This window comes from Natator depressus, chromosome 14, assembly GCF_965152275.1.
Source record: "Natator depressus isolate rNatDep1 chromosome 14, rNatDep2.hap1, whole genome shotgun sequence".
NCBI lineage: Eukaryota > Metazoa > Chordata > Testudines > Cheloniidae > Natator > Natator depressus.
In genome coordinates, this window is record NC_134247.1 from 15926462 (window position 1) to 15948323 (window position 21862).

General features: G+C 45.7%; 1 protein-coding gene across 1 annotated transcript; it reads left to right on the top strand.

Moving 5' to 3' along the window:
* The first annotated feature begins 5111 nt into the window (after window positions 1-5111).
* GALR2 (galanin receptor 2) lies at window positions 5112-17632 on the top strand. Its single transcript, XM_074970816.1, has 2 exons — window positions 5112-5628; window positions 13284-17632. Exons 1-2 carry the CDS (start codon window positions 5273-5275, stop codon window positions 14062-14064), a joined length of 1137 nt encoding a protein of 378 aa, XP_074826917.1. The 5' UTR covers window positions 5112-5272; the 3' UTR covers window positions 14065-17632.
* Window positions 17633-21862: the final 4230 nt, after the last annotated feature.

Here is a 21862-nt window from a genome sequence, read left to right on the forward strand (position 1 = left end):
AGAGATGGGGTTTTAAGAAAAACACTTCTCATGAGTCTTGCAACGAAAGGGGGAGAGAGTTGGTGCCAATTAAATTGGGTAAAACTCTTTAACTCTGTGTAATTATTCAAAAAATGTGCAATGAATGAAGCAATGTTCTCTCTTTATAAAGTGTGTATTGGCCCTAGCCTATTTTTGTGCACTGGACTGATATGCACACCTTATAAAGCATTATATACATGGCCTCATGCATTGTTAGGTCTTGATTCTGTAATTGCATGCATGTGGTTGGATCCCTGAGCCCACGCAGAGCCTCACTGACTTCACTGGGTCTGCACATCTTCGCAAGCATCCACTTGTGTGCATGTACTTTCAGAAACACGGCTTTACAGCACGTGCAACGTGCAACAGGACTCATTCCAGGAGAACCTGTGCCTCTTCCCCTAGGCATGCAAAATACAACCCACCTTCATTGCAAATAAATTCTAAAAACATCATACCAATTAGTTTCAAATGCTCATAACTGAAAAATCAAACCCAATTTTCACTATACTGTATTCAAAAGCCACTTCTCAGCAGGGGCTGTTTTCTGTCAAATTTCATTTTTCTATATCCAGCTAGAGCGGTTTAAAAAAAATATTCACAATTCCCCCCTCCAAATGTTCTCATATGCAGAAATAGCTGCACCATTTTGGTTCCCCAAGGTCTGAAAAATATAAATAAAAATTCACCTGGCCAACCCTGGAAAATTTCAGCCTTACAGCTGAAAGTTTTAGAAAATCATAAGCAACAGAAAACAAGAGGCTTAGAAAGGAAATGCTTGGGCAACTTTTACCATGACATTGTATGTGTTTGTACCATCCCTAGCACATTGGGGCCCCCAGGAGGTCTAGAGTCTCCAGACACTTCTGCAATATGGTTATTAATAAATACCAACTCTTGTTAATTAATTTAATAATAATAATTTAAGATAATAATAGAATTCAAACAGTTGTAATTAGTGCACCAGCTCTAATAAAACCAGCAGGTATTGTAATCCAAAGCTTGGAGGTTTCTGCCTCTGTTTATGTCCTAGCAGGATATTTGCACAGGATGGTGATATGATAAACTAATCTAATCAGCAGTTTATATTGTAATTCTTTTACTCCTCCAGAGGGCTAAATTAGGCTCGTTTATATCTGATTTTCTTTGACTCTTGCGCCCTCTTGGGGACATGAGGGCCTAAGTGAAAAATCACAATTTGCATCTTTTCTTTCCATCTTAAGTTTTTGACTTCAGTCTTCTTTTTAATATTCAGTGTGTTTCCACCTGCTCTTAAGTTTGAGATGAGACTCTCTGTATTGGAGTAGGTTTCTTTACCAAACATGTTTTTAAAGTGATGTTCATTTGAAGCAGAGAGGTGGGATTTGATTCAGCTAAAACACCTTTTACAAATGCTTGCTGTTTTCATTCATATATGTCTCATTAAGGCAGCTGAAGTCTATTACGTTGCAAATGAGATATGCAGAGCACAAACATCCTCTCTAGTCTTCTGTCAAGGGAGTTCACTCGAATGATAAAGAATTGGTGGAATTTAGCTCAAGCACATTTCTACCATGCCATTTCCCTCTTGATACTTAAAGTGCTTACGTTTGCCAGGGGCTTTGAATCTGCTCTGGAGTCTGTAAATCCTAAGGATAAAACTGTCACCAGTTGGCTCATTGCACAGATTCCATTTGGAAACCGGCACCTTTTCCATCCTCTGGGGCAGCGAGGGATTGAAAGAGGGGATTTGATGTGACTTGACAACACTGCATTGTTGGGGGAGCTAGTGGGTCATGCATGGGATACAGGGACAGAAGGTGCAAGGAAATGGAAAACTGAGTCTACAAACCCAGCTTGGAAGTGCCTCAAAGTTGTTCTACCATCTGAGGGCTGCTAGCTGTCCTAGGCAAAATGACTTTGCTGGTTTCAGTTCAATTCCCCATGGGTAAGAATTTGCATCACCAATGGTGGGGTTTTTTTAGAGCTCCAGTGAAGGACCTAGGACTGAATAGGCTAAGGAGAATGAATTATCTTCTCGCTCCAAGAGGTGATTCTTCCAAGGGTCAGGATCTATACAACGAAAGACTTCGGTCTGCAGTACCATCAATCCAGCCCTCAATTTGCACAAACATTTGTAAAGAAGCTTTGAAAAAGATCTCAGTGTGTGTACACATAACTGCAAATGGTAAAGAGAAGAAACCCCTGCAAGTCAATTTACAATTGCAATAGCCTGAGAAGGAACAGAGGGGCCAGCAAAATCAATAAAACAAACGCTCAGTGTCTAGGAACAGGCTTTACAATGGAAAAGGGGGTTATTATTCATATTATAGTAGCGCATAGTGGTAGTAGTAATATTTACTACTAGTAGCTCAGGGCTCTGTTGTGCCAGATATTGTACAGACACATAGTGAGAAATAGTCTCAATAGAGGAGACAAAGTATTGTTCCCATTTTACAGATGGACAAGGAGGCACAGAGAGACTTAGTGACTTGTCCAAGGTCACACAGAAAGCCTGTAGTTGAGCTGGGAACTGAACACAGATCTCCTGAGTCCCAGTCCAGGGCCTTAACCCTTTTCTCTTGTTTTCAATAGGATGTCGGTCTTGCATGGTCTAGTGGCAGCTGTCCATTTCTGAATCGGGGGCTCAGGCAGTTCCATGCTGCAAGGCTCTTTTTGCAAATTGATAGCTTTTCTCCCATGCATCCGATGAAGTGAGCTGTAGCTCACGAAAGCTCGTGCTCAAATAAATTTGTTAGTCTCTAAAGTGCCACAAGTCCTCCTTTTCTTTTTGTGGATACAGACTAACACGGCTGCTACTCTGAAACTTTTCTCCCAGAGTGACTTTCTTCTTCCCTGCTCTTTAGTGGAAAAGTGTTATCATCTTTGACAGCTGTTAGGGTACAATTTTGATTCTTAATAAGACTCCAGCTGACTCCGGGCTCAATGAGAATTTATTAATCAAAGATTATTAGTCAAAGATTAACACTGCACAATACAGAAAGGAAGGTTATACATTAGCAAACTGATTCTGGAGAAGCATCTCTGCAGCTGGGTTCACTCCTAACTCTCAAAACCTCAGTTCCTTATATACCACAGGTGTATACAAAAAGAGAGAGAGAAATTCCTCTCCCACCACCCAATTACAAGTGGAAATTCCTTGATGGTACCTTAATTTACATGGCTGATAAACTAAAGATATTTCCAACCAAGTCATTATTACGGAAAATATATGTGACAACAAGAAATTCCTGATGAGTTAAAAACATTTCTTAATAGTTTATCATCTCATCAATTACAGAACACATTTGCAATCGCAAGTATCCCTCATCGATAACAAAGGCTCCTTTGTGGACATCTGGACATATTCTCCAGGGACCACTGGGATAAGAGTAAAAGATTAGACACTTTCTATCATTTGGTCACACATTGAGGTTTAACCTAAGTTTAAAGCACCTAGAATTATAGACACAGAGCATCAGTACACTGTATATTCAGAGGATTGTGGGAGTTTGGGTCGGGTACTGTACAAAGAATCGTCGGTGTTTGGTATCTGCTAACATAGCTCGTTGCAGCATCCTTTTCCTAATCAGTAGAGCTGAGCGTATAATTCACAGCAAATACTGTATTCAACCTATTTAGCCTCTTTGTCTGTATGACCAGGAACAAAGTAGGATTTCCTACAATGTGTTTGTTCTCTGAATGCAGACGCAGGGCCTAGTGGTTAACGCATAGGACTGGAGCCAGCAGATCCACACTACAACTGATTTGCCTCCGACTTTGTGCAAGTCACTTCATTGCTCTGTGCCTCAGTTTACCCATGTGCACAGAACCTCACAGGGTTGCTGTGAGGCTTACTTCGTTAATGCTCATAAAGCCCTTTGATGTCATTAGGTGCGAAGTGGAAAGTATCAGTGATTATATTTCTTTGTATTACTACTGATCACTAATCCCAAGCCAAGCGAACATCGGCGAAGTGAAACATACTCAAAGAATTGATGGTGTTCTAGGACGATAAGAAAATACTTTGGAAAGGTACCGAGGGGAAAAAATGCAATTTCGTAGCTGGTTGAGAGGAGAGGTGTTAAGGATTTGTTCCCACTGTGGATGGGTTTGCTGGATTTCCTCTTTATTGCTCAAAAGATGACAAAGCCAACAACTCTTCTGCAACCTGAAAGCCAAAATAGATCGTTTTGATGCAGGGACCATTTTCTGTGTGTGCAGTGACCAGCAAAATGCAGCCCTCATGAGGCCTGGAGATGCTACCATAATAAAAGAAATAACAGGAGAAAAACTGGCCAGATATTATTCGCCTAATATTTATCGGATATTGCACCCAGCTCCTGCAGTCTTTCCTTCACTCTTGCAAAACTCCCACTGGCTTCAAGTTGGAAGGACAGGGGACTCTAGGATTTGCCTCTGCTGCGGTCTCAGAAGACAGGAGATAGCTGGATCATAGAAACAAATCAATAGTCCAGCATCTAGCCGCTCTGTTGGATCCAGCCCGCAGAGCCTGTTCCACACGAGCTCTGCGCAGAGCTCTGACACGTCTCAGAGCAGCCCTTTGCAGAAGCAGAACGCCAGCCTGCCTGGGACAGCTACTGCCTGCTGGGGTAACAGGAGGCATTGTTGGACTAGGAACATTTCCCTTTACCCCCAAGTTTTCCTTGGAGGAGAACTAAAGCAGCCCTTTGCCCCTCACCTGGGCACCCTCTGGACCCCCCTGAGGTGTAGGCACGAAGGAACAGACCAGGGTTCTGGGGGAGGCCAGGAGGCCAGCCTTAGGTTTCCATAGACAGCATTAATTCTATTTCAGGGATTTGTCAGTGAGGAAACCAGAGCCTGGCTCGGATCTATGCAGTTTTTCCCCCGGGTGCCGAGCCACACAGAGCGCTGGGCTGCAAGGAGGGAGGGGACAGATAAATAAATAAATAAAAACTGCCAAGAAGTTTACTCCCCCGCCCCCCGATCGCTTTCAAGAGACCGCCGCGGTGCTCTCCAGCGAGAGAGGCAGCAGGCGGTGCGCGGAACCCGCTCCCGCGCCGCGCGAGAAGCCGAGCCGCGGGCGAGCGAGGGCGCGAAGGGCTCCGGGGCCGCTCGGGCGGCGGGCAGCACCGCGAACTAAGCGAGGCTCCGCGGCGCGGATGAGGGCAGGGGCTGGAGCGGAGAGCGCCCGGGGGATGCCAGCGAGCAAGGCGCCCCACGCCACCCCCGGCCTGGGTCTGCCTCGCTGAGCAGCTGTGTCTGGGGAGGAGCCGGGGCCACCGCGGCGATGAACAGCTCGCGGGCCCAGCTCATCGCGTCCGGCGGCGAGGCCGGCTGGCAGCCCGAGTCCGTGCTCATCCCGCTGGCGTACTCGCTCATCTTCCTGCTGGGCACGGTGGGCAACTCGCTGGTGCTGGCCGTGCTGCTGCGGAACGGGCCGGTGAATAACACCACCAACCTCTTCATCCTCAACCTGGGCGTGGCCGACCTGTGCTTCATCGTGTGCTGCGTGCCCTTCCAAGCCACCATCTACACCCTGGAGGGCTGGGTCTTCGGGCCCTTCCTGTGCAAAGCCGTGCACTTCTTCATCTACCTGACCATGTACGCCAGCAGCTTCACCCTGGCCACCGTCTCCCTGGACAGGTAGGAAAGCGGAGAGGCCAGGGCAGCAGGGGGGCTGCCCTCCTCCCAGCCCCCGCCCCCCCCCCCCACCTTGGCAAATAACTCTCAGCAACTTTCCTTGGTTACTTTCCAACCTGGCCAGCCAGCCAGAACCTCTCCCGCTCTGCCCAGAAGTTACCAGAGAGAGCTGGAGGGCATAGGGAATCGGGGGCAGAAGGGGACTAGCAGCTGCAGCAGCTGCACTGGAAGGGCTAGCAGAGGGGTGCAGTGTGGGAGCAGGAGGTGAGCTCCCCAGTGGGACAGAAGGCTCTCACGGCTTCTTGCGGGGGGGGAGAGGTGTTCCTGGAAGTTGCAGTGCCCCAGCAAGCTCGGGTCTTCGCATGGGTGGTGGAAAGAGGCAGCTTAGAGGAAATGGGACTGTGCTCTGCAGGGGAGAGGGGGGGATTAGGCACCCGTAGACGGCTGAGCTGGGGATGCTACATTACCTGGGACCAGTTCCTGGCCCCAGCCCAGCTCAGAGTAGATGAATTCGCTAGGGGGACGGAGCGGAGGACCGCAAAGCATTCCCGTGGCTGAAGGAGAGAGACAGATGAAACCAGCAGCACTGTGCTTTTGGGAGCTCAGCCTGGCTGGCAGAGTTCAGAGTCATCACACAAATCGTGGTCCACATGCAGGGCCAGAGTCTCTTCTCACGCGCCTGGGAGGAAAGCCGGAGTGGGTCCATTGACAGGAGAGGTGCTACATCAGTGTGAGTGAGGGGAGAAGCACGACTGCTTTCCCTTGACTCAGCTCCCCAGAGGGGCCAGGAGGTTTTTCAGTGAAAGAGAAGGAGGGACATCAATGGAAAACGGTGTGGTTTAAGCAGAGTTCAGGTAGGGCCCAGTCTACACTTAAAGATTAGATCGACCTACCACTGTAGTGTAGACACTTGCTACAGCGACAGAAGGAGTTTTTCTCTGGCTGTAGTTAATCCACCCCCTGAGAGGCAGTAGCTAGTCAATGGAAGAATTCTAGCGCTGTCTACACTGGGCTTAGGTCAGTTTAATAATGTCTCTCAGAGGTGTGTGTTTTTCACACCCCTTAGAGACGTAGCAAGGATGACCTACATTTTAGGTGCCAACTGGGCCTATGTTGCGGGTTTGCACCAATGTGACTATATAGGCTTTGTCTCCACGGCCAAAGAGTTGGGTTTTTACCTCAGGATAATGAAGGCGCATTAGCCAGCCTGCTGCAAAATCCTAGTGAAGACAAGGCACCTGTAGATTTTCCTGCAAGGGAAAGTAGGTGAGGTCAGCCATGAGCAGGGGGTGAGCTACAGGTGCCTTATTTCCACTAAGATTTTACAGCAGGATAGTGAACACTGCCCCCTACCACCTTTTTTGCACAGACATAGCCTTTAACTCGACCCGCTCACCCACGTGAAAACGACAACTGCCTCACCTTCTCTCGGATTTTAACTCAACGTAAAAACACACCTTTGGTTTTTGTTGTGAAGACATACCTGTGACATCAGGTCACACCTGTATGATTTTCTCTGAGGGCCACAGAGAGATACAGCAATGGGTAAATGGGTGAAGCATGCAGGTCAACCACATGAAAACCAAAGGGCAATATTTGCATGAAACAGGTCTCTCTCCCCTACAGAAGCTACAGTGGAGACATCCCCATCCCCAAGGAAAGCAGGGCATGAAAAGAGGAAGCTTGCTCTTGTAAATAAGGGAGCGTGTAAATTAAACTGAAGAATTTAAATGGAGGTTTCGGAAGTGTACACTTCCTGAGTCTCCTGGGGGCATTGCCAGAGCTGCTTTTTAAGAGCAGACAACAAGAGAATGCTGGTGTAAAGCTAACAGCAGAGAAACTCCTGAGGGTCAGAGTGTGAATCCCTTATGCCTACCGACGAGCATTTACTTATCTGACAACAAGGTTACTTGTACATGTAACTGCTCACTATTGTAAGGAATGGGTTCACAATCTGGCCCTAGATGATCAGAAAGTTTTCAGTGTCTAGAATTGCTAAAAGACAACAAAGTTCCTGGGAAACGTGTGGGAACAACAAGGAGGCTGGGGAAAGGATTTCAAAAGAAACCGGCAGCTAGATTCTGATTTCATGTACACGGACGTACATGTGGAGAAAGCTATTTAGTTCACTGGAGCCAGTCTAGATTTATACTGATGTAAGTGAGATCAAAATCTGTCCCTGATCGTTTTAACTCAAGGCTTTGGGAGATAAGGTGAGCAGGTTATCAAAACCAGAGAGAAAAACAAGCTATGACTGTCCGTGATCTTGGCATAGAGGCTCAGAAATAGATGTCATAATGTAAGCAGCAGCTCTTAGCTCATTTGAGGAATTACAGAAATCACACCTGCTTTGTAAATAGCATTTGATAAATGGCAAAGTAGGTAAATTTTTTAAAAAGAGTTACGAAAGTTAAACATTTCCACTCACCAACACCTTTTATTTGCATTACTCGAAAGAACATTTCTCTCTAACATACATTATTGAATACTATTATTATTAATTATTATTATTATTAAAACGCCAGATGATGATTCTAGGCTGGCCTGGGGGCACCTGACAATACTGTAGATTAGAACGAATGCTGGTTTTCAATTAAAACCGTCATGTACAACAGCGAGGTTTGGAATTGGAATTCTCCCTAACGAAGGCAGCCTGCAGTGTCTGACATTTGTAATTGTGATTTGCTCCTGCTGATCTCTACCACCAATTCAGCATTCAAGAGGCTGAGAAGTAATTAATTTGCAGCGAGAAAGATAACCGTGGCTCTTTAAACTTTTCTATTAGAATATTTTCTATTTAAAGTCAAAAGTACTCGGCGTTCAGGACTTCAAACCTGCAAGATCTGTGGATCTTAGAGCCAACTAGAAAGATGCCAAAAGCCCTTTTTGCAAACCCTTGGCAGGCCACTATAGAACAGAAGCCAGACAGAAAGTTGTCTTTTCTTTGCCTTTCACAAAATTGTATTTTATTTTTTATGTCTTATTTGTTTTGCAATGAATAATTGCTTTATGCAGCAGCCACTTGTCACCAAAGGAGCCGTAGAAGGGCAGGTATAATTCAGCTTGGCAGAATTCAGTTTTTATTTTTCTATAATTTTGACAGATAAGATCACTGTTTATCTTTAAGCATTTTTTCTATTTTTAATCGATGTAAATTTTCACAGCTGTGGGAAATCAGAGGGCAGGAAGACAATTATTTAGTGACAGACTTTGAGATTCAAAATATAAAAGCTTTGTAACCCAAATTATCAACATCACATGTGGACATATAGAAAGTAAATAGCCTTGCGTCAAACTCTAATATGTTCTCAAGTAGCATTTTTCTTACTTTGCCTGTCCGTATATTTCGAGTATTATCAATGGAAGTATTTTTTCATCAGTTTGTGTATGTACAGTGGTGAAATCAATGTTTGATGACATTTACTGATAAAAACCTAATCCTTCCAAGCCTACGTATATTTAAAGCAGGTGAAGGGCCTGATTCTCCTCTCCCACCAATGTAAAATCAGGAGTAACTCTATGGACGCCGGTGGAGTTACACCAGTGTAAAGCTTCTGAGAACTATGGGAAAAGAGAACTGAGGCCACAGGAGTTTGATGTATAATCGGGAGATTACTAAACTATCATTTAAATCTTTCCTCTGAGTGATGATCGTATTCCCACTGTTCCTGACGATAGTTTTCAGAGGGAAAAGCAGTGGGAGCTGTGAATGAGATTAAAGGAAACTCACATCCTGTGCCTCTTGTTTACTGTCTCTCACTAATCTCATCTTTCAATGACATTTCCAACGTGCCTATCTTCACAGTATTTCGGTGCCAGTCTTCTGATACAATAACCAAGTCAGTCCAAGACTAAGGATTCCAGAAATGAGGCTGGCATAAAATACCCTCAGAGTAGTACAAAATGGATCAACTCATTTGTTTCCATTTTCTGAGGCACCTCTCCCTTGTCAAATCCTGCCCCTCGATATATTTCCCTTCCAGTCTTGCATTTGACGCAAGCTACTTAGATTCAACACTCACTGGTGTGTTAGTAATGTACGAAACAAGGGACTCAATCAGTGACATCTCATTTGGAAGTGGAAGGTGCCCAGAACCTCACAGGAGGCGCTCAGCTCTTTGCAGGATCAGACCCAAAATGTAAGAGGTGAAATGGTAGGAAATGGCAACGATTCTCTAGTAAAATTTTGCAAGCCAAAAAATTTATGAATTTCTTGCCATCCGCTGTGCTCTCTTCTCGCCACAAGAGCATCAATATTATGTTGCAGGTTTCAGAGTAACAGCCGTGTTAGTCTGTATTCGCAAAAAGAAAAGGAGTACTTGTGGCACCTTAGAGACTAACCAATTTATTTGAGCATGAGCTTTCGTGAGCTACAGCTCACTTCATCGGATGCATACTGTGGAAATTGCAGAAGACATTATTATATACACAGACACCATGAAACAATACCTCCTCCCACCCCACTCTCCTGCTGGTAATAGCTTATCTAAAGTGATCATCAAGATGGGCCATTTCCAGCACAAATCCAGGTTTTCTCACCCTCCGCCCCCCCCACAGACAAACTCACTCTCAAGTACTCCTTTTCTTTTTGCGAATATTATGTTGCAGTGACTCACTCTGGGGAACTAACCTTCTGGATGACACATGAAGGTCTGAGCTACACCTAAAATGTAGGTTGGCCTAGCTTTGTCGCTCAGGGATGTGAAAAATTAACCTCCCCCCGCCCCGAGAGACATAGGTTTGCCGACCTAAGCCCTGGTATAGACACTGCTAGGTCAATGGAAGAATTCTTCTGTTGACTCAGTTGCCACCTCTCAAGCAGGTGGATTTACTACAGTGATGGAAAACCCCTTCCTGTCTGTTGCTGTAGCAAGTGTCTGCATTCCAGTGACTCCTCTGTTGCTGTAGTGCTTGTAATAGAGACATACACTTCAGACACTTAGCATTTAAATGGTCATCATTGCAACAGCGGGAGGGGCTGAATTCTATAACCACAAAGAAGAGGCTAGAGGGTAGTTTCCACTTTTCTGGGTGTGCAGGCTTCCCTTAGTTGGTTTCAGTGGACATCAGTTTAAACAGGGGAGGCTTGAAAAACAGAGCTCTGAAAACTTCAATTTCATGACTCTCCTCACCTCCCCCTTCTCCATAAAGGAAAGGTTAGATCCTGAAGAATGCAACTCTGGTTGCCAGTGAGAATCCAAAGGCTGCAGAATTGGGGGATTTTCTATACCTGTAGGGTTTGGGCTTCACCCTGCAATCGGAAAACAACCCTTACTCCAGCAAACGGTCCCACAGGCTTCAGGGAAAAGGGCTGTGGGGTTGGGACTTTGATGGATCAGTTCCTCTCGAAATAGAAGCCCTCTAGAATCTTTCTCATGTTTTATCTGGAGACTGTTTACCAGGTAATAACCATCAAGAGGAATTCACTAGTGGGCATAGGTGGATGCTAAAAACATGTTTTAAAAGCTTGCTGCGAATTAGATGTGCATTTTAAAATTCATGCAGCTCAGGATTAGGGTAAAGCTATATGCAGAAGTCTCTAACCAGTTAGATCTCAGTCCTGCAATGCACTCGGTACCCTGACCTCCCATTGGCCACCTAGTGCTGGCTGAACATCAATAGCTATTTGCACATCCTCCCCAGAACATTATACATAATAATCCTAGCTGATATCTTTGTGCCTGTGGTAAGACTGAATATACTTTGGGAGGTGTTTGATGGGTTTTGCAATGCAAGTCTATTAATTTATGCTAATTTATGGTTACAATTAATAACAATGAAAACCCCCCTTTAAAATGGTATATCAACCACATGTAATGACCGCCCAATAACCCCCCTCTCCCCCCAGGGAACAAAGCTGAAAGTCAGAGCCATTACTGCTTGAGCTGAAGGATTCTGCATGAGAGCTAGGAGCTGCAGCAAACTCACATCCTCTGTGGTTTGGGCCCAGGTGGAGATGGGGTGTTGGGGAAGGGGGAGATGTGTAATCTACAGGACAGCTGATTACACGTCATCATCCTGGCACTTCACAAGCTTGTTTTGAAATGGAGCTTCAATATGGGAGGTAGCCAAGAGTCGGCAGCATGCCCTGTTTCATGAGAAAAGGATAGGAACGCTGCATCTTTATTAGATGAAGTTCCTGCTCCTATTAAAGTCACTGGCAAAAACTCTCAGTGGCGTCAGTGGAAATGAAGTTTATAGTGCTGAAGGAAAAACCTTAATCCTGATTCCCAACTGTGTCACTCCAGTTTTAAGCCAGTGTAACTCCTCTGAAGTCAGTTACACCAGCATAGATTGCAGTAATGAAATGGGGAATCAGGCCCTTGTTCCCTCTCCCTGATGGAGAAAGAGAAATTCTTCTCCTTGAAAAAGTGATGGGTCATGCTCTTTCCCTGAGGACAGATCTGTTGGTAACCAGGAATTTTGCACCCTTAGTGCCAGGTGCAGACATCAGAGAGCTGACTGTTTGTGGCAAATAAAATGATCCTCCAGCCCATACACCGGTGCACCATCAACCATTGTTTCAGAGCCAATTCCCTGGGGAGGTTCTCTGACGGATGTGGAGCTGATGAGATATAAATATTTTACATCTCTTAAAGAGCCACATGGTCAAAAGACCAGAGCAACATGTGCCTACAAACAACAGCAGTTGCATGTGCATAAAACAGGTCACTGCATTCACAAGTACAAATGTGCATTTTTGCAGCTGCATTTTCAAGGGAGCACCAGTCGCTGAAAGCACAGCCCTTTGAGTCTGCTGCTTTTACTATGTCATTGTCATATACAGAGATGGGCCAAACCAGAAATTCAGATTTAAGTCCCTTTGGATTTTGTGGATGGTGGCATTTCAGAAACTGAAATCTCTTCAACCCTATGGCTTTGGTTCCAGTTGGATCCCAAATGGAGGAACCCTATTTTCTAATTCTGTTCTTGATGTAACCAAGATCTCATTAGAATAAGCTTAGGTATCCATCCAAGGTGACCGAGCTGGTAAGTGGGTGAGCTTGCAAGATTCTGACATTTTGGAAACTGCAGCTTCCAAGATGTAGGTGCCATTTAATCCAAACCAGATTCGTAGCCCTAATTCAGCCTTAAACTCAGATCACACCCTAAAAATGGTTTGGATCTGAGCTCAGCCGCCATGGCCCATATATTGTTATTATATAAAATGTAAAAGACATGGTGAAAATCAGTGACAAAGAGAAGTTTGAGTTACCATCTCCTCTCTACCAGCCTGGTCAGGCACATTGTCTACATGGAGATTTGACACCAGGCCAGGGTGTGACGCTACAGCATCCTAGCTAGCTAGCCTTGCACTAATTGTCTGTTTCGACCCAGCTACCATGCACTAAAAGTTTGAGACAGCAATACATCAAAGCACACCATGGAACTTTTAGTGCGTGGTAGCAGGGTCCGCCTGGCCAGTTAGCACGTGGCAGGCTAGTGCGCTGTAGACACCCTGGAGTGTCTTGCACAAAGGTTCTGTGGAGACAAGCCCTTGGAAATGGGACAATTAGTTAAACAAGAAATTACATTAGAAGTGCAAAGTTTTTCATTTTAACTCTTTTTCTCCTTCTGTTCTCCCCATGTAGCTGGCCTGATGATGTTTTCTCCGTTTTAAATAGAACTGTAGTTTTGTTCTGTTCTCTCCCTTGCAGGTATTTGGCCATTAGATACCCTTTGCATTCTAGAGAACTCAGAACCCCTCGGAATGCGCTCACAGCCATTTGCCTCATCTGGGGTCTTTCCATTATTTTCTCCGGCCCGTATCTCAGTTACTACCAGGAGTTCCAGATGGCCAACCTGACCGTCTGCCATCCCATCTGGAAGATCTCCCAACGCAAGATCATGGACATCTGCACCTTCATCTTCAGCTATGTCATCCCAGTGCTGATCCTTAGCCTCACCTACATGAGGACTATCCGTTACCTCTGGACATCCGTGGACCCCATTGAAGATATGTCCGAATCCAAGAAGGCCAAGCGCAAGGTCACCAGGATGATCATCATTGTAGCGGTCCTCTTCTGTCTCTGCTGGTTGCCCCATCACCTGATTATCCTGTGCGTCTGGTTCGGCTATTTTCCTTTCAACCACGCCACCTACGTGCTCAGGATCCTCTCGCACTTGATCTCGTACTCCAACTCCTGCGTCAACCCCATTGTTTATGCACTGGTCTCCAAGCATTTCCGCAAGGGCTTCAAGAAGATCTTCAACTGCCTCTTGCACAAGAAGGTGGCCAATAAGGTACATGTGGTACAGGTAACCAACACTGTCAGCACCCTGGAGGCGGATCTGACTGAAGTGACACATATCAACGAGCCCCCACCTGCCAGGTCCTTCACCAGCTGCCAGATCCCAGGCCAGCCATGGGGGGAGACGGAGCAGCTAGGGCGCCAGCAGAAAGTAGCCAACTCCTTCATCACCTTCAATGTCACCTAGTGGAACTTCTTTCCTACTGGCTTTAAAAAAAAAAAAATCTTCTGACTCTAGGGCAGTGTCACGTGGACCCAGGTAGGACTGAACTTTGGCTTTAATGTACTGCTCACAGGAATCCCAGCGTTTTAAAATGCTGATGCTTTCTAGTCTCTCAGCCACGTGAATGATTAAGACGGCTATGTGGAATGTGGTTTCATTGCCCTCCTCTTGGCATCATCACGTAGCTCCAGCGATCAAAACCTACTTTCCCCAAACCAATTTCTACATGTACTAGTATGTGGCCCTCCACTTTGTGATAAAGGTCAGTCAGTGTGTGTGTGTGTGTGTCGGGGGGGTACCGGAGGGGGTTAGATTGGAAGCAAATTATTTTATTTCCTTTGAGAAAGAATTTTGCACCTTTGAAAGTCTTACAGAGCCACTTGGCTGCAGGAGAAAGACTTGTGGGAGACCTTTAGAGCTCCCCTCACTAGCCTTGGCCCTAGAACATTCTCTCCAGATTGCTCTGCACTTCTAAAGAAAAGATCCTGCTTCGGTGCAGGTGGCCGACTGGGGAAGCTCGTTGCTGCACTGGTAAAAGTCATTCCATTATAACAGCCAAAAAAGGGGAGTGGTTTGTTCAGTGACCCTTCTGCTGTCACACAGGAGTCTCCAAAAGGGATGAGTGGGGGGACAGGTTTCAGAGGGTTTGTATATAAAGGTGCAGGAAGGAAGCTCAGTTCTCTGTGATCTCACCTTTTTGCATTTATAACAGGAGTCTGTTGCAATGGAAATGACGGTGATGTCACAAATGCAGCATTATGAGCCGGGTTCTTCGGTGCCATGCCCCTGGTGTGGTCACTTGCACCAGTGCATGCAAAGTGCATGTAAACAGCAGCCAGCCTGATTAGTGTAAATAGCAATGCAAGGTATGGGTGGAGAAGTTGTCACAGTGGGATTGACAGGGAGGAGAACGTGTGGAAGGACAAGTGGGTTGAAACACAAAGTGCTCTTGTCTCCTCCGACAAGCAGAAAGGGGCCAGTTCAGTTGGAACCTGGGCAGGGGGCACAGAAGGGAAGATTTCAAATAGGGTTGCACTAGCATAACAAACAAGAATTTGACCAACTCCCTTTGGCATCATGTTGGGTCTGCAGGTTCTTCAGACCCAACCGAATGACTGTACTCACATTTGGAACTCTAAAGGCTAGATTCTTTGGAGTGACTCCACTGAAACCAGTGAAGTTCCTTGGCTGAAAAGAAGAGCAGAATCCGGCTCGTTATGCTCCCACTCCTTGAATGTTTAAATGCCTGTCACTTGCTTTGCACACCTGCCCTGACTGCTACACACACTCATGTTACACCACATTGGTTGTTACACCGCCATTTTCTGAGCAACTTCCACCATTAATCTCACTGCAAATTCCATGGAAGTCACGCCCCCTGACTCCAGGCTGCATTTAGCTGAATTAGGTTCGGTGTCTGGGAAGGCCCTTTGAACCCCATGTGACACCTGTGTAAGTGTCTAGTTGCTACTGCTGAGTACTTGAGCAGGGTCACTGGAACCATTTTTATAGCGGGGGGCCTGAGAGTCATTGAACCAAACTGCAAACCCCTTTATATGACGGAAGCCAGGCACTGGGTTGCTATTAGTGCTTCAAGCCAGGGGAAACTGCTTCACCCTACTTCCCTTCCAGCACTCCTGGACATGATTCAGGCTCCAAATTGAGATGTTTCTTTCCCTCACCTTCAAGGTCTTTCACGGTTCTGCCCCTCCCCCTTAGTTCACTCATCCCCCTTCCTGATGACAGCCTCAGCCAGCCACTTGTCAGCGTCTCACACAAACATCATCTCACTGCCCCTCCTCTGGAATTCCTGCCCTAAACTGACCTGAAAGCCCCCCCCCGCCCGCCTTAACCCTCCTCCTTCAAATCCCTCCTCCACCAGAATCAACCAGCCAGTCTAGGCTGAGGCATAGCTAAGAAAAGTTGGCATTTTATCTACCATAATACAAACAAACAGTTACCAATGTATATTACAATTCTCTGTATTTGATTGTATTGCATACATCACTGTGTTATTAGCTTGTAAGATCACTGGGGTCAGAGAACATGTCTTCATATATGTGTGTACCGAGTCAAGCACAATGGGGCCCTGATCCTGACCAGAGCTTTCAGGTGCCATTACAACACAAATGTTAAATAGTATTAAGAAGAAGGTGAATGTTTCAAGTGTATCCCTGTGGCTTGGGCCACTTTGGACACGTGGCTAGCCCAGTCACATGGTTCCCATCCTTATCCCTGACTGCCTAAGTTCTAGCCATGTGTCCCCTTTTTCCACAGAACGACAAAGCCAGCCACCATTTTGAAGATCATTGCCATATATATCAGAGGTGGGTCTGAAACAATCCTCTAGGTACAAACACCCCTAATAAAGTTGGCATGTCTGGACCGGGAATGAAATCTTGGGGTGTGAGTTTAGTCTTCCTGACAGGTGACAGTGTGAACACCTGCAAAGGAAGGTGGACCAGGGAAACTGATTTTTAGCGGCATGGGTTAGCCAGGTGCTGCTACTGAGGGGACAGTCTGCCACTGTTGAGATTAGCTGTGCTAACCAGATGCGGGATCATGGGGACTTTTATGTCATATAAGTGGAGCTGTGATTCTCACCTAATGTATATATCTGTACTTACCACCCTGGTCTGTTTCATATGCTGTGTATACATTAGCACCTTTAATTGCAATGTGGTTCAAAGTGCTTTGCAGAATGTCCAGAGAGATCACTTTCTATGCGCCATTGAAATGGTGGAATACAGCAGCAGCCCTACACGAGACATCTTAGGAGGCAAATGAAGAATTACATATCCAGTTGAACTTAATGGGCATATAAATCACCTATCTTGACCAAAGCACCTGGGTTGATGCCAAAAAGAACCATGGGATTTTAATTGCCACAGACAATCAGGACATGAGCTTGACATCTCATCCAAGAGAAGGCACCTTCAGTAGCTTGCCAGCCTGGGGCATCGGCTCAGTACCGGCTCACCTAGAAGAGCGCCGCCCACTGCATCACCATTCTTCTGCAGCATCTGAGTGCCCCTTGGAGAGCTTCTATGTAAATACTGACTCCGCCATGTAGTGTAGCCAGCACTGTATTCCATGAATGCTTAGTCCTGACACTGTGTTGTGACACTAGGCCAGTGATACTCAGACCTCAGTGGTTCAGGAGCCAAATGATCAACATTACCCAAAAGATCCACAGTCGTGTGAATTCATTGTTCCATTTACTATAGTACAATCTAGTCATGTTTAAACGGTATGACAGGGGAAATCTATATTATTCTCACAGCAAAATGACTGACCAAACATTATTATTTTATCAGCTACAATTAGTTAATAGCATAGTAAAAGCATCCTGACGGGTTAATAACTTGGATTGGTTAACAATGAAATCACAGTGTTTTAATACCATGTGCTGCAAAGAGCCTCAGGAGACATGTTAAAGGGCCACTTTTGGTTCGTGAGCCGCCGTCTGGGTATCATTGCATTAGGCAGCATGGGCTGCAGTAACCAGCATGGGAGCTGGAGAGCCAGAGCAAACCCCAGGGTCTGCCTGGGTCCAGCTGCCTCAATAAAGAACCACCTTTATATTCATTACAGCCGTGTCCTGTCTCCTTTCACCCGGAGAGATTCTACAGGTGAGACGCTGCTTAGCGTCCGACAATCCGACAGAGGTGGTACAGCAGCTGTTGGGGGGTGGGGAGTTGTTTTTCTTTTGTTCATTGAGGGACCCTGAGTAGAACCTAGTTCTGTTGATGACGAGGCCATGCCCTCTGGAGGATTGGGGTTTTTCTCTTCATCTGCCCCCCAAATAGGCATGTGCTAGGACTCCAGACCACACTTTATGTCTAAGAGATGCCATGATGAGTGCAGTAGGACATACTGCAGGAGAAGCCAGCCAGACGTACACTGCAATATTTGGTGTGTCCCCCCGCACACCTTTGAACACAGTTGACCAATTTTAGCCCTGTTGCAAGTGGGAGTTGCATATACTCACATCAGGCTGAGTCCGACTCAGGCTCCGTGCTCTTGGAATGAAGGGCTCTGTGAATGGCTTTATAATTACAGCTGCGCCCAGTCTGTGGAGAGTGGTTGAGTGCTCTGTTTGGAAACTATTATTATGTCCACTCTGGGATTTGACATTAGCAGCACTTAAAAACACAAACCCACATGCTTCACCGCTGAGAGGTACGAGACCACGAAAGCCATACAGAATCCTCCTGAAGAACCTATTCTGCATTACAACTGGGAGGGAAATGGTTTGCCCTTCCCACAAGAATTTGAGATTTTGACTTTTTTTCCCATCCCGAAACAGGACAAAAAGACAAAAATCTTGAAAATTTTCAAGAACCAATAATCTGAAGGAAAAAAAAAAGTGGCTCGGGTCAACTGAAATGCTTCCTTTAGATAATTTCAAACCATTTTGATTTTGTCCTTAAATTTGGGAATAAAGCGTCATTTCAGATTTTAAAACTCCAAACTTTTTGTTTTGAAAATGTTGAAACAGGATGTTTTGACAATGTCTGAACTTTTTGTCCACATTTTTTTTTCTTCGAATCAGGAGATTTGGGGAAGCCGACCCTTCCTTGCGAACAGTTTTGGTTTTGATGAATTAACATTTTCCCATGGAAAAAAAAAAGTTTTGTCGGAAAGTTTCCAGCCTGCTCTACTCTTCATCCATTCCCATCCCTAAGAGCCAAAACACTTTGCTCCTTTGTTACTGCATCCAATAACAGTCACATTTCAGCCCAGATCTCAAGCCCTTTGAGTCTGCCGGACCCTTATCTGATACCTGGATTATACCAAAGCTTCTGGGACTGGATTTCTTTTTAAATGCGTTTGGCACAGTTGTGGATGCTAGATGCATAAGTCATTAATAATTATAACCATATTAAGCGCCGGATCTGCTCACTTGGCCCTGGTCTGTTATATAAATCAGTTCACATTCAAAGGAACCAGAAGTAGCAGTAAATGGGCTTTGCAGATTTTTCAGGGGCTCCATCCTTGCGGCCACATCCTGAAATCTTCATTAAGGCAACCCTCAATCAACCATCAGTGGGAGATTGAAGGCCCTATCTTACATTAATGGAAGCCCTTCCATTGACTTCAATGGGCTTTGGATCAGGCCTTCAATAAGGAATTCAGGCTCTGGCTCCAGAGACGGCCCCAAGGTGCAAAGTTCAAACCCTGCCTTGGATCTGAAATTTCCCAGAGTTCAGGGTGGTTAGCTGCAGGTTTTGGGCTGAAGCCCATCTCTGATCTAAACACCTTGGGAATACGTACTCTATTTACAACAAGCTCCTTCTCCAGTCCCTGTTGCTTTGATCCCTCCCCTGAGAAGTACTTAACTGTCAAACATTTTATCTTTCCCATTAAAACTTATTATAACCAGATCCAGCTAGCCCTATGCCGAGGACCATAAATTGCCCAATGCTTCTTTATTAATAATTATATTTAGTCTAGCCATGCACCCAGCATAAGTCACAGACATTGATTGCATAAACAGCTCCATTATTTATCTCTGTATTTATCTTCCTGGTTGAAACCTTTCATGGCAAAGAAAAACGTGTAATAAGCCATAGAAACATGGCTAATAACAGCCTTCTCCTACTCCTCTGCTCTTGGGCTTGAGAGAGTCTCTTTTGGCTGATGGATGACCTCTCCTTGCACTGCCTACATTCACCTTTCAGAAGCAGGATTTGTTCTGTCTCAAGAGACCAGCTGCTGGCTTATTTTAGTCACCCATGGAAAAGTTCAAAGGCAGAACAGATGAAGAGAATGAGGGGGGCTGGAGACTCAAGTGATTTATTTGTGGGGGTAAATCTGGCTTCACCCCAAACTGTTCCCTGACTCTGAAAGTTTAATCAGCAGAAGTGCATTTCCATGCACTTGATAGATCCTTCTGTGCTTTGCCTTATCAGGGACCATATAGGTAACTAGACTGATGGACAAATCTGTCACAATACAAGGCAATATTTAATTTCATTGCAGCCTCCAGATCTCTGTGTGGTTCACTGATATCCCCTCACTTCTCTCCTCTACTAGTAAAATTCACATCACATCACTTTTACATTGTCCTTTGGTTAGAAGTCTGTTGCAGAGCTGGTATGCTCCATTGTGTTACAGCAAGAGCTGATTTCTCTCTTCCTGAACAACTTGAGGTCACTATGGCTAGTCCCGCCCACTGTCTATACCTCAGTAATATTTGTACATCTCCTCCCAGACGGTGCCACACATTAGGAGCTCAGCAACTTTTGACATGTCAACTGACTTGAGGAAATTCTTCATAATGAGTGGTGTCCCGATGAGAACGCCTCCAGATCTCAGCATTGGGAAGGAGGAATGCAGATGAGGGCCTGGGATAGCCATCAGCCATCAGAGCTTCTTTAATAACACTTACATTGGACACATATGTGATAGCTGCCATCTTGGCCAATGGACCCGGGATTGCATTGGGGACTGCCAGAGCTAAAAGCATGAGCTGCTATGGCTTGAGTCAAGGCTTTCTAGCCTCTGTGGATTGGGCACATGGGAGACTTGTAACAGACTTACTAGTGGGTTACCTGTACAAACCACATAGTCCAATAGGTAAAGGAATGGACTAGAAGTCAAGAGACTTGGATTCTCTGCCTACAAGGCCATTAACTCATTGTTGAGCCAGTCACTGCCCCTGTCTGTGCCTCAGTTTCCCTGTCTATAAAATGGGAGTGATTTATACTGATCCTTCTCTACAAAGTGCTCTGAGATCTTTGGGAAAAAAAGTGCTTCACAAGAGCTAAGTATTAATATTAGTACCTTTGACGTCACTCTTAGGAGACGTGGCAGTAAAATGAAAAAGGAGAATAAAATGAAGCCCATGATTTCTAAACTGTCCACGAACATCTTTGCAGGTGATCAGAAAGAACGGCATGGGTTAAACACCAGAAGGGCTATACTGAGTCTTGTTCGCATTTAAAAAAAACCAAACAAACCATGATTAAGGCTGTAAATTCAAGATCTCAAAAGCAAGAAAATGCCAGAATGTAGGTTGACTGTGAATCTTAATTGGGCCTCCTTAGGTATGTGCATTATGATAGGCTTTAGTTACATGACCACATACTATTCTATTCCTTCCACACAAGCGCTGCCTCGTTCAGTGCCCAGGAGAGATGGCATTCATTTAACAAGCAGCTATTCAGTATTCCTTTTTAACCTCTGTGGAAAAAATAGCATGTGATCATATAACTAAAGACTGCAGTATACTGCATACCCCTTCACTCCCTCTGCCTTCAAGACAGGCTATTACTTCTTCTCCTCCATACGTCTGGGTGCCAGCCAGCAGGGAAGAGCTGCCAGCAGGGAAGAGACTGTCTCCCTGCTCTCAGCCCCAGCCTCCAGCGCCACACAGATCCCGGCAGCCAGCAGGAACCCACCCCACAGCTGCGGCGCTCGTGCCCCCCAAGGTGAGTGGGTCATGACAGAGGGCTGGGTGGGCCAAATTGGAGACCTTTTGTGCCAGGTTCCAAAGCCCAGAGCAGGGCACCGGGCCCAGCCCCGTGTGAGAGCAGGATGCCAGCCCCAACCCCGTGGGACCTGGGAGCAACCAGAGCCACCGCTGTGGGGTGACTCACAGACACAGTAAAAAGTCACGGATAAATGGCGGGGGCGGGGGGGGGGTAAGTGAAATGCCTGGCAGAGCTCTGAATCCTGCCACTACCATCATCCCCCATTTCCAACACCGAGGTTGGGTAGCGCCAACATCTGACAGTTTCTCAGCTAAAGTACCAGC

What these genes read in the sequence shown, in the direction of transcription:
- GALR2 (XM_074970816.1), top strand. Translation starts at nt 5,273, where the DNA reads ATGAACAGCTCGCGGGCCCAGCTCATCGCGTCCGGCGGCGAGGCCGGC. An exon ending in GCCACCGTCTCCCTGGACAG is followed by an intron (nt 5,629 to 13,283) that starts GTAGGAAAGCGG and finishes TCTCCCTTGCAG; the next exon opens with GTATTTGGCCATTAGATACC.